The sequence below is a fragment of the Alosa alosa genome, chromosome 17 (assembly GCF_017589495.1).
Source record: "Alosa alosa isolate M-15738 ecotype Scorff River chromosome 17, AALO_Geno_1.1, whole genome shotgun sequence".
In the NCBI taxonomy this organism is placed as follows: Eukaryota; Metazoa; Chordata; class Actinopteri; order Clupeiformes; family Clupeidae; genus Alosa; species Alosa alosa.
The window spans coordinates 29,756,034-29,768,533 of record NC_063205.1 but is presented as its reverse complement, the minus strand read 5'-3'; the positions used below and the strand labels follow the sequence as shown (position 1 = coordinate 29,768,533).

The following is a 12,500-nucleotide window of genomic DNA, read 5'->3' as shown; positions in this document are numbered from 1 at the left end:
TGGCCTTGAGTAAGGCACCCAATTCCCAACTGCCCCCCCCGGATGCCACAGCAGTGGTGCTCATTACTCACTGTGTTTACTGCTCCTAGTGTGTGTGTGTGTGTGTGTGTGTGTGTGTGTGTGTGTGTGTGTGTGTGTGTTTACTAACCACGGATGGGTCAAATGCATGATAATGAATGATAGTATCTAACTGGGCAGCCGTGGCCTACTGGTTAGCGCCGGAGGGTTGCCGGTTCGAACCCCGACCAGTAGGAAGGGCTGAAGTGCCCTTGAGCAAGGCACCTAACCCCTCACTGCTCCCCGAGCGCCGCTGTTGTAGCAGGCAGCTCACTGCACCAGGATTAGTGTGTGCTTCACCTCACTGTGTGTGTGCTGAGTGTGTTTCACTAATTCATGGATTGGGATAAATGCAGAGACCAAATTTCCCTCATGGGATCAAAAGAGTATATACACTTATATATATATATATACTTATATATATTTATACTTAACTATCTCAACATTTATTATTAAACATCAAGAACAGATGTTTTTATCAAACTGTCTAAATCACGTATAATCCAACACAGCTTAGCTTTCTTTCCATATTAATGAAACGACATCAAACATGTAGTGTAAGATAATATATTAATGTACGTACGGACTTGCAAACACACCAAGACAGGGCGCTGCATAATTGAAATAACATCTAGAGAAGCCTGCTGTAGCTTAGGTGCACAGCTGAGCTGAGGTCGCCAAGTTTAGGCACATTCCTCCAATGGCCTGGGGGTGTGTATTTGTTCTGTGTGTGTGTGTGTTACGTAATGTTGAGCCACTCAAGGTGTGTATCACACACACAGACAGACAGCTGTGGCGTGTTGTTATCATGCTGTGCCAAGCCCACAACACGGAAGGGTACGACTGGACTTCTAACATAAACGTGTACACAACGTGTTGATGGTCAGGTAGTTAGCGAGCGCTTTTATCAAAATAGACATGCACCCTGCTGCCGCAGTACGGAACCGAACCCAGGTCCACCGCTTACAAAGCAGTGATGCTAACTAGTGCTAACTACAAAGTAGTGATGCTAACTAGTGCTGAACTACAAAGCAGTGATGCTAACTAGAGCTGAACTACAAAGCAGTGATGCTAACTATTGCTGATCTACTGTACAAAGCAGTGATGCTAACTAGTGCTGATCTACAAAGTAGTGATGCTAACTAGTGCTGATCTACAAAGCAGTGATGCTTACTAGTGCTGATCTACAAAGTCGTGATGCTAACTAGTGTTGATCTACAAAGAAGTGATGCTAACTACAAAGTAGTGATGCTAACTAGTGCTGATCTACAAAGCAGTGATGCTAACTACAAAGCAGTGATGCTAACTAGTGCTAAACTACAAAGTAGTGATGCTAACTAGTATTGATCTAAACTGTGTGAGGGGGCTCTTGTTTGGAAGCTAGGGCTTAGAGCTGCCTCTACTGGTTGGATGCACCTGTACTGATCTCATGTCTGTCTGTATTTGTGTGTGTGTGTGTGTGTGTGTGTGTGTGTGCGTTTGTGCGTGTGTGTGTGTGTGCGTGTGTGTGTGTGTGTGTGTGTGTGTGTGTGTGTGTGTGTGCGTGCGTGTGTGTGTTTGTGTACGTGTGTGTGAGTGTGCATGTGTGTGTGTGCGTTATATTGATGTGTGTTGCTTGTTGTGTCGCCCCCTGCAGGTTGAAGAGGGTATGCACCTCCTGATTACAGGACCCAATGGCTGTGGGAAGAGCTCTCTGTTCCGCATCCTCAGTGGCCTCTGGCCTGTCTACGGAGGAAACCTCTACAAGCCCCCTCCACAACACATGTTCTACATCCCACAGAGGTGACCACACACACATGCACACACACACACACACACACACACACACACACACACACACACACACACACACACACACACACACACACACACACACACACACACACACACACACACACACACACCCACACATACACACACACACACACACACACACACACACACACACACACACACACACACACACACACATATATACAGTACACACACACACACACACACACACACACACACACACACACACACACGTATGTACACACACACATACACACACACATATATATACAGTACACACACACACACACACACAGGGAAGAGAGAGGAAAGAAGAGAGAATGATGGAGAGAGAAAGAGAGAGAGAGAGAGAGACAGAGACAGAGGGTACAGAAAGGGTAAACAGAAAGAGAAACAGAAGGGTAACAGAACCTCCTGTACGGGGGCAGGAAACCAGAGATCTGCCACAGAGTAAAATATTCAGCACATCCTCTGGGGGGACGCCACTGCTGGGGTGTGAATATTTAATACAGGAGCAACAGGAGAGGGAGATAATGTGTGTGTGTGTGTATATGTGTGTGTGTGTGTGTGTGTGTGTGTAGAGAGAGGGGGTGTGTGTGTTTCGTGGCTCAGCCCTGCACCTTGCCCAGGGTCAAACCCATGAGGCCGTAATCATAATATAGGGGGATCAATGTTTGCTAATGATACCATAAAAGCAAAAACAAATAACAAGAAATAAAAACATAATATGATAAATTGTTTGATAGAATTAAATCCGCTGTCCTGAAATCAGTGTAACCTACGTCCTCTCAGGGCGTATTGCTAAATTATAACAATCAGATACGGTATAGCACAAATCAGATGAGCTTCGAGTTTTAATTGTTATGAACTGAATGTAGTCCTAATGGTGAACGCTAACCTCTGGTGACCTTTGACCTCTGGTCAGGCCGTACATGTCGATAGGGACGCTGCGGGACCAGGTGATCTACCCGGACTCTCTGGAGGATATGCGTGAGAAGGGCTTCACGGACAAGGACCTGGAGCGTATCCTGGACATCGTCAACCTCAACCAGATCGTCACCCGCGAGGGAGGTGAGTACCTCATCCTCTCTCTCTCTCTCTCTCTTCTCCTCTTTCTCTCTCTTCACATCGTCACCCGCGAGGGAGGTGGGGACATCACCACAACAGGGGGCATGTGCTTTTTATCATAGGATATGTATCAGGAGGTTTTTGTATGAATGTATTTATGTTTGTTTGGATGGTGTTTGCTTTGTATCAGGAGTGTCATGACTCATGATCATGGTTTTAGGAATGATCCAATTAATAGATGTTGAACCTCCCTCTCTCCCTTTCTCTCTCCCTCTCTTTCTCTCTCCCTCTCTCTCTTTTCTCTCTCTCCCACTCCTTTCATTCCTGTTTGTGGCTCACAGGCGTCTCTTTGTCTCAATGCCACGCTGCTAGAAAGAGTTTATGTAGTTGACCAAAGGGTCCTGAGGCCATGCCCACGCGTAGCCGGGTATTTTTAAGCAGACATTTTGTTATGGCTTTTGGCCTTTCGTCACCAAAAGTGAAGAACTGAAAATGGTTGTTTTTAAAGTCTCCGGCAAAAGTGTAAGTTTACAGAAAAAAGTCTCTATCAGTGTGGACAGGCGTGTGGACGGTGTTGTGTAGCGTGTGGACAGTGTTGTGTAGCGTGTGGACGGTGTTGTGTAGCGTGTGGACGGTGTTGTGGACAGTGTTGGGTAGCATGTGGACAGTGTTGGGTAGCGTGTGGACAGGCGTGTGGACGGTGTTGTGTAGCGTGTGGACAGTGTTGGGTAGCGTGTGGACAGGCGTTTTTGGACTGAGAATTTGTGACACTGTTTTTGCATCCTTGTGGACAGAATTATTTTGTAATACGAAGGAGGAAAAATATCCTTTTTCAAAAATCCCGGACTCCGTGTGTCCTGAAAGCACACCTCTGTCCGCTGTCCGTCCACTTGTGCCATTGTGCAAACCTGCCTTGGCTGACCCGCCAGTTCGGCCATGATAATCCCTGTGATTCCCATAATTCCAGTTTGCACCACGCGGGTGGCGTTGCCGGGGAGCGATTGTTCTCTGCCTCCGACTGCGTTCAGCTCTGCATTCCGAGAGGCATGGGGTGGCTGGTCCCAGGGAGCTACGCTGCGGGATTAAGAAGCGTTACATCCGATTGGTGTGGAATTCACCGCCTGTCTCAAGCGAAAGTTGCTGCAGGAAACAAGAATGGGATTGTTTGTTAGTTTGTTTATTCGTCGTTTGTGTTCTGAGATAGATCCAGTGGTAGACCATACAGTAGCTGATGTGATGATGTGTTGTAATTGTTGCATTGGACCGCAGCTGCACTTGTGCAACACAAACTTAAGCAGCGATGCTCATGTCTTAGAGAGAATTAGAGCTATTAGGGGGACTGGGGCCGGCTCATGCTTTAGTGACAAACCTGCTTCACTTAACTCCCAGGATTCCTCTGGGCACTGCATTCTGTCCTCTGTGTTCCGTGTTGCGTTTGTAGGGTTCTCATTCCCTGTCCGATTATCGGTCCGATAACAGAATTCTGGCCGATAATTTGCGCCGATATTTTTTCTATATAAGTCCTAATTTAGGCCTACGTAAGGTCCGTCCTGCTACACTGAGCTACTTGAGCTTGGTTGGCTATACTTTTTCCTCAATATAATGTCAGCGGTGTGAATGTATTTCACCACTCTAACAAAATCTGTGGATATGCTTTCATTTGAGAATCTGTGCATCTCAAAATCCTCTCGTGAATGATCCGCCATTTAACCATAACAGAGCGGAGCTCAGCCCTATCTAGAGCCGTCTTGTGCTGGTGTGTTTGCACTTTACCGCGCTGGTCGGGGAAACAAATAAACAAACTTCGTTAGTGGAGAAAGTACATAAGTAGGCCTAGTTCTAAGTTGTGTTTTAGTATTATATTTGCATTACTTTAGCTTAGGTTTTGTATTATTACCTAGAAATATGCTAACTATTCGTGCTTCAGTTCCAGACAGGTCATCATAATAAGTAATAAAACCCATAAAACCTTCGGGGCTAACGCCTTTAATTTCTGCTGCAGCAGGTTGTGCGCAACAGAGTAGACGGACATAAGATACAGTCTGAGGAGTTGCAGCTTTATTCAGTTACCCGCAGTTGAAACTAAACCTTCCCTAAGTTTCCCTCACAAACTCTGATTTGGTCGCTATACTGTAGCTTATTCCAAGATGAGCCGTTTATGAGCGTTTAGTCCTAAATGAAAACGATTCAAACTCTCTAGCCACTCACTCGCAATTTACTGACGTTCACTGCCGTACTACTGAGGACTATTATGAGTTCTGTCTATAATTTGGTGGTAGGTAAAATTACTGCAATAAGAGTAATATTATCGGTTATCGTATCGGTATCGGCCACAACAAACCAATAAATATCGGTTATCGTTATCGGCCCTAAAATTCCATATCGGTGCATCTCTACTATCTATCTATCTATTCTGTCCTCTGTGTTCCGTGTTGTGTTTGTAGGGTTCTCATTCTGTCCTGTGTGTTCCGGGTTGTGTTTGTAGGGTTCTCATTCTGTCCTCTGTGTTCCGTGTTGTGTTTGTTGAGTTCTCATTTCCCTCTGTGTTCTGTGTTCTCTGCAGGCTGGGATGCAGAACTGGACTGGAAGGATGTTCTGTCGGGTGGAGAGAAGCAGAGAATGGGCATGGCACGCATGTTCTACCAGAAGTAAGAGAGAGACACACACACACACACACACACACACACACGCACACACACACACACACACACACACACACACACACATACACACACACACACACACATACATATACATACATATACACACACACACATACACACACATACACACACACACACACACACATACATACATTTCTCATGCTCTTTGTGTCTCTGTGCGGCGTTTCACCCCTCAGGCCCAAGTACGCCCTCCTGGATGAGTGCACGAGTGCTGTCAGCATCGATGTGGAGGGAAAGATCTTCCAGGCCGCAAAGGATGCTGGGATATCTCTGCTATCTATCACGCACAGGCCCTCTCTCTGGTGAGCTGTGAGCTCCATCTACACACACACACACACACACACACACGAATAGACAGACACACACACACGGTGACTAAACAATTTCACATTGAAATGTAGTGCATTTTATAATGCAATCTTTCAATTTTTCAAGGTTTTTTCAGACATAATGTGTTTTGTGTGGTACTTTTATGGCATAGTTCTCCAACTACAATTCCCATAATGCTTTTCTACATGGTAAAAATGAACAGCCACTCCCATGTCCCCTCCTCCTCCTCCTCTACAGGAAGTACCACACGCACCTGCTGCAGTTCGACGGGGAGGGCGGCTGGCGCTTCGAACAACTGGACACGGCGACACGTCTCTCGCTGACGGAGGAGAAGCAGCGGCTCGAGAGCCAGCTTGCCGGCATTCCCAAGATGCAACAGCGCCTCAACGAGCTCTGCAAGATCCTCGGCGAGGACTCTGTTCTCAAAACGGCCGACCTGAAAGAGGGGGAGTGAGAGGAAGAGAGAAATAGAGTGTGTGTGTGTGTGTGTGTGTGAGTGTGTGTAAGTTTTAGTGAGAGACATAGTGTGTGTGTGTGTGTGTGTGTATGTGTGTGGGTGTGTGAGAGAGAGAATGTGTTTGTGTGTGTGTGTGAGAGAGAGAGGTAGTGTGCGTGCCTGGGTTTAGTTGTCCCCTTTCAAACCTGCGTCTCTTGAGCTGCTACGTGTGGTTCTGAATTTGTAAAACCTGGAGACTGGACCCGCACCTGAACTGTCCAAACTGGTTTCAGATGCCTCTGAATGAGTGAACTAGTATCAGCCCTGAGGAACTAGTATCAGCCCTGAGGGACGCACAGAGCCCAGCCACGCTGGATGGACGCAGTGCTGCTCCTCATCGGATGGCCCTTGGGCCAGCTGCTCAGATCATCTTCATCATGTCCTCATCATTCACAGTGGAATGGAGAAGGAGACTGCCTGTCTGGAGTTTCATTTGTCATTTTTGTATTTTTTTAAAGGGTGTATGATGTTTCGAGACCCGAAACCCCCGATGACCCCGGGAAATGTCTGAGTGCTTTGCAACAGTATTTTGGAGACTGTTTTTAGTTTGTTTTATTTTCTGGCACTTTATTCTTCGTCTTCTTTTTCACTTCTTCAATGTGATAGTATATTTTTTCATTTTGATTGCTAGTGGTGGAGCGGTGCTGACTAGCCTGGTCGTTACCATCCTACGTACTTCCGGCAAAAATTTGATTTCAGCCTCGCACGTAGTCTGGCCCAACCAACATTATACGGCTCGCGTGTAGCCGAGCCATTCAGCGAACAGTTGAGTGATGACGCGGAACTTGCCTGCCGAGTTGCTTGTAGTCCAGCGAAGCTTGTAGTTCAACAGTATAGCAATAATGGCGATGGAGGAAGAAACGCTAGAAGCTATCCGTGAAGTTGTTTCAACTCTCGAGGGCATCACGCAATTAAAGCAGGAACAAGAGGCTTGTCTTGTCAATTTTATAAATGGCAAGGACGTCGTATAACTCTCCTTCCAACTGGCTTTGGGAAAAGTTTGATTTATCAGATGGTGATAACTAAACCTAAACGCAGTGTACTACATGCATCAGGGTCATTCCACGTCAATTCAACCAGGGCCCACACACTTAGGTCTCAAAAAATTCAGAAAAAATTACCAGGTGTGTTACCCAGGAGACACACTGTAAAATTACTATTATGTAAGATCAATACTTTCCAAGATACAGCCAGTTTTACAGGGGGAGGGGGGTGTCGATTTTGTTCGGCCTCTTTTTTTGTCAAAGTTCATAAGCCCACAGCGCAAGAACTAAACCATGTAGGAGCCTCACATTTTGCATGCTGGTACATAAATAGGAATAGTATGTAGCAAAATCGTCACGTTTGGTCTGGATAATCCTGCATGGCCATAGCTGTCCCTCAAAGTTGATACAAATTTTATTGGAGTTTTTGGCTGGGCTCTGTTTAAGCCTTCAGAAGACATATTTGTACTCAACATAGGCTCTTGATTTATTTTCCTTACTGAGATAAGTAGAAACACTCTCACAAAAAACAATGAACAGAAAATAAATTCCTTCAGGGTCTGAACAGCAGACTTTACAAGTCTAAAAAAACATTTTGGTTCTCATTTTCAGAGCACCCAAAAACCTTGTGGGAATATACAAAGATTTTTTTAATAATATTCTCCATGATCTTTTCTTTTTTAAAACACCAATTTGACTTGTCTTATGCAAATCTTTCTTTTTCACTTTCCACCCTGAACATGGGCAAAATGCACCATTGACATCAATATGTTTTGTATAGAGCTACCACAGGTTACTCTATACAACCACAGGTGGCAGTGTGGTGACTCTATATAAAACATATTGATGTCAATGGGGCATTTTGCCCATGTTTGCCCAGCAAGCTCCAGGTTAAATAACACATAGGTCGTCAGTACAATCCAATTTATCCGAGAGTGTAGTCTGAACAGCCCGTGGAGGACGAAGTAAGTTCGTGAGCTCGGCCAAGTCACCGGCTGCGTGAGAACAACAATCGCCTGATAAGCGGGCGAAGAGATAAGAGGAAAACTGCCGTGTGACAAGAGCTGATATAATCTCGGTGACATGACACTTTTGGTATACAACTCTCGGTCTGTGGCTGGCGCAAGTTAGGGATATATCCACTACGAAGTGACTGCCCTGGCGGTCAGGTAGCCTCCAGCGGTCTGTTTACTACTGAGAGCAGAAGTGGGAAGCGTAAGAGTCTGAAGCGGAAGTGGTAAGCGTAAGAGCCTGAACTCCGGCGCACAGCATATAAGTATAGTATAAGTATATATACTTTTTTAATCCCGTGAAGGAAATTTGGTCTCTGCATTTATCCCAATCGGTGAATTAGTGAAACACACTCAGCACACAGTGTACACACAGTGAGGTGAAGCACACACTAATCCTGGTGCAGTGAGCTGCCTGCTACAATGGCGGCGTTCGGGGAGCAGTGAGGGGTTAGGTGCCTTGCTCAAGGGCACTTCAGCCACGGCCCACTGGTCGGGGCTCGAACTGGCAACCCTCCGGTTATAAGTCCAGAGTGCTAACCAATGGGCCACGGCTGCCCCTAACAAAATGTTCCGCAGAGCTCAATGTTCAGCATACGTAATTACCAAACGTTGCTGATTGGTTAAGGGAACTCCAATGATTTTAAACCTTGAAATAAGCCTCCGCCCATTACGGAGACAGATTCTTATTACTTTGTTCCAGACTGTATGACGAAGAGAAACGTAGTCACAGGCGGTAGGACCAGGCTAGGTGCTGACATCACCGTCTGACAATCGGTCAGGGGCCCTTTTCCCAAAAGCATAGTTGCATCTCCCGTGGTAGCGTCACTGGCAAATGTGTGTCGACCGTGTTTGAGTCACACGTAAGCATTACAGAAATACAGTTTTGATATTCGGTCGTATTTCGGTCACATTTTAGTAAGAGCTAACAAATATGCTTCCAACATGATATTAGACAATATGAAGCATAAGTATTTCTGCATGCGCTCAAATCAACTCAAATCACGAAAACACTACCAAGGTAGTTCCTATCATAGTTAGCAAAGATGCTTTTGGAAAATGGACCCCAGCATGGCTATTATTCCCGAACTTGTAGTTGCGAGCCACTTTGGACAGAAGTGTCTTCTAAATACCACTCAACTTTAATGTTGAACTTTATGTTGGGGAGTTTGCCCATGGTTCCCACCTCTGTGAGTCCATGCAGTCTTTTTGTGGTACTTTATATCAGTTCATTCCTGATGTGGAGGTTTTTGATGGATGAAATGGATGGAAAACGATACACTTTTTTATTTTTGTTGTCGTTCATGAAATTGGTTTAGAACAACAAGACGAGGTGTGAGCTTTCGACTGGTTATCAGATCCACAATCCTGATGGTTACTGTCATTGACGCTGTGTTTGTTGTTTATGAAACAAACAGAACAAAACAAACAAACAAACAAACAACCCCCCCCCCCCCTGCTCCCTAACTCCACCCTGCTGTGTCACATGACTATAGTCTCACTGACACTTGAATTGCTTTGTAGTACATTGCACACGTGTTGTATATAATCAACGGTACAATCAAAGACCGACACCATCTGATTGTGAGACGCACTGCAATCTGGAAAGGTTCCGAGCACACAGAAGAGCTAGAACTGGATACTTGATACTTGAGCGTGTTGGTGTTGCCTTGTGCAGGCTTTTATTTTTAGGGAACTGACGGTTGTCAAGCGCACGCCGGTAGCCATTTTGGCTCTGCCTGCTTCAGGCCCAGCCATCTTGCTCTGTGAAGGGATACTTCCTGAGGCCCACAGTCGCACAGAGAATTGCATTCGTGCCCAAGCCGCAAGTGCGTACATACACACACAAACACATAAGACGTGCTTGCACATGCATACACATGGCAAAGCAGACACTCACCCACCCACACACACACACACACAATGAGATCTTAGAGTGCAGAGTCCTAGTCGTCTGGCATATTAGGCTTTAGGAGCCGCTGCACCACTCTTCCCAGACCACTAGCAAAAGCCGCCGTGTTTATTTACAACTAATCCTGCTTCACGTGGCTTCACTGGCGTCAGCAATGCATGCTGGGAAGTCCTACTCATTGTTCTGATACCTTAGTCTGGGCAGGGGTCATGCTGGACTAGACTCTTTGAGATTGCTCTTTGTTGATTTCTTGTTTTTCTTTTATGGAACACTGGATGTTTTTTTGCATTAATGTTCTGATTCTGTGAGTTCTGTTCTGGAATGTGTGTGTGGTTCTATGATTCCGCTCCTGTGTTCTGTGTCCACCTTGTTTTGACCTGAGGTGACCATCAGTGGGATATATCCCGCCAGCCCTACTGTGGGGACGTGCTCCTGTTATGAATGTAACACTTCCACGCCCTGTGAGAAGACTGTGAACATTTCCCTTTCTTTGAGATTTTCACATGAAACATTGCTCTTTTCTTATCTCTCTGAACGAAAAAGAACTGTTGAAAATGTCGACAAAACATTGTGGGGACACCAGTCAGGTGTGCTGATGCTCACCTGTATGTCGGTGGAGCAGTGCGATCTGGGTCTATCACACTGGGCCTATTCCACTTGCTCTCTCATTGTGCATGCCTCATCATTATACTGGCTTCTGGCACCCATTGTTAATCAGCATTTCAGGAAATAACTTTGTTTTAAACACGGAACCATGTAACTCATAGTTATTTTTTTTGGAACTGAAAGCTTTTTCACTGGCAAATGAAACACTGTTGGATGCCAAAAATGTGATTAGTACTTCAGCTCTTGTAGGTCTTATTGTTACTTTGAAACTGGACCAATCTGACGTCCTTTAGTGCGAAAGTTATGACATGACCTGGTATTCCAGTCTTAAAGCGCTAAGTCTTGAAGTGAAGGGTTTCTGTGCCCTACTGTACTTCTCGTTTGAACAAACCGAATTTGAAACATTTCTGTGTCAAACCCAGGACTCACTCCTAATAACACCATCTTTCTGTAACTGCAATCATGTTGCTGGTCACATATTGTAAATAGGCTAGTTTTATATACAGTATCTGAGAAAGATGTTATGATGAGCCTCTATTTTGCCATGAGTTAATTATTAGAAAAGAAGTGACAGTTTGTGGGTTCGATGGCGTTTGGTTTTGTTGGTGTGAGCGAGCAAATGAGTGCATGTATGAAGTCGTCGTTCGGTTAAGAGGAGACACTTCACCCACACCGTCAACAGTGAATGGACGCCTTTGTTGTTGATGCTGTTGCCGTGGGAGACCATAGGACCTAACATTGATCCCTCGGTGGCTTCGAGCCGAACAACATATGTCTGGGAAAAAAGACAAAAGCGTCGCCTGGTCGTTGAAACAGTTCGTGAATTTTTAATGGAGGCAGATCACACAGCCCTGAGCGTCGTGGCCACCTGCCTCTGCATAGTCAGGACCCGCTGTAGCCCGTCCGCATGTCAGGGCACTTCCTTTCTAATGGTTTTTAAAAGTGGTACTAACTCGCCGTTTGACATATGCCTGGCAGACTGAATGATTGGAGCCAATCTTTTGGGGAAATGCTGATAAACTGTAAATAAAAATTAACCACTAAGAACTGTGTGTGCTTGTGTTCCTTCATTTGATGTCAAATGTGTCAATAGTTTTACATTTACATTTTCTTATACATTTTACACTATTAAATACACATTATGTGCTTATTATATAATATATAATATATTGGCCTTATTATATAATATATTGGCCTTAAAGCTGTGAAGGCGAGAGACGTTTTTACATAAACAAAAGCAAAGAATACTGTTATATACTGTGAAACAGTTACCCTGTTGGATAAACTAGATGAAGAGCAATGCTGTGACTGCCTGGGGGAGGAAGAGGAAGAGCAATGCTGTGACTGCCTGGGGAGGAAGAGGAAGAGCAATGCTGTGACTGCCTGGGGAGGAAGAGGAAGAGGTGGGAGGAATGGTTCCCATGAGCCCTGCACACCGTGTGCATCCATGCTCTGGCTTTCATGTCAGGTCAAGTGTCCAGCGTATTTATACAGCGCTTTTCATACACAGGGGTAATAATATTAGTAAATAAAAGCATAAAAAAGGAATAGTTTAAAGTA

General features: G+C 45.2%; 1 protein-coding gene across 1 annotated transcript in view; it reads left to right on the top strand.

The window, feature by feature from the left end:
- LOC125310333 (ATP-binding cassette sub-family D member 2) overlaps window positions 1-7,588 on the top strand; it is a 22,408-nt gene extending 14,820 nt beyond the window's left edge. The window contains exons 6-10 of the mRNA XM_048267635.1: window positions 1,694-1,839; window positions 2,777-2,922; window positions 5,483-5,567; window positions 5,780-5,905; window positions 6,171-7,588. Coding sequence (XP_048123592.1) covers window positions 1,694-1,839; window positions 2,777-2,922; window positions 5,483-5,567; window positions 5,780-5,905; window positions 6,171-6,387 — 720 coding nt within the window. The 3' untranslated portion in view covers window positions 6,388-7,588. The remainder of the gene's footprint in view (window positions 1-1,693; window positions 1,840-2,776; window positions 2,923-5,482; window positions 5,568-5,779; window positions 5,906-6,170) is intronic.
- Window positions 7,589-12,500: the final 4,912 nt, after the last annotated feature.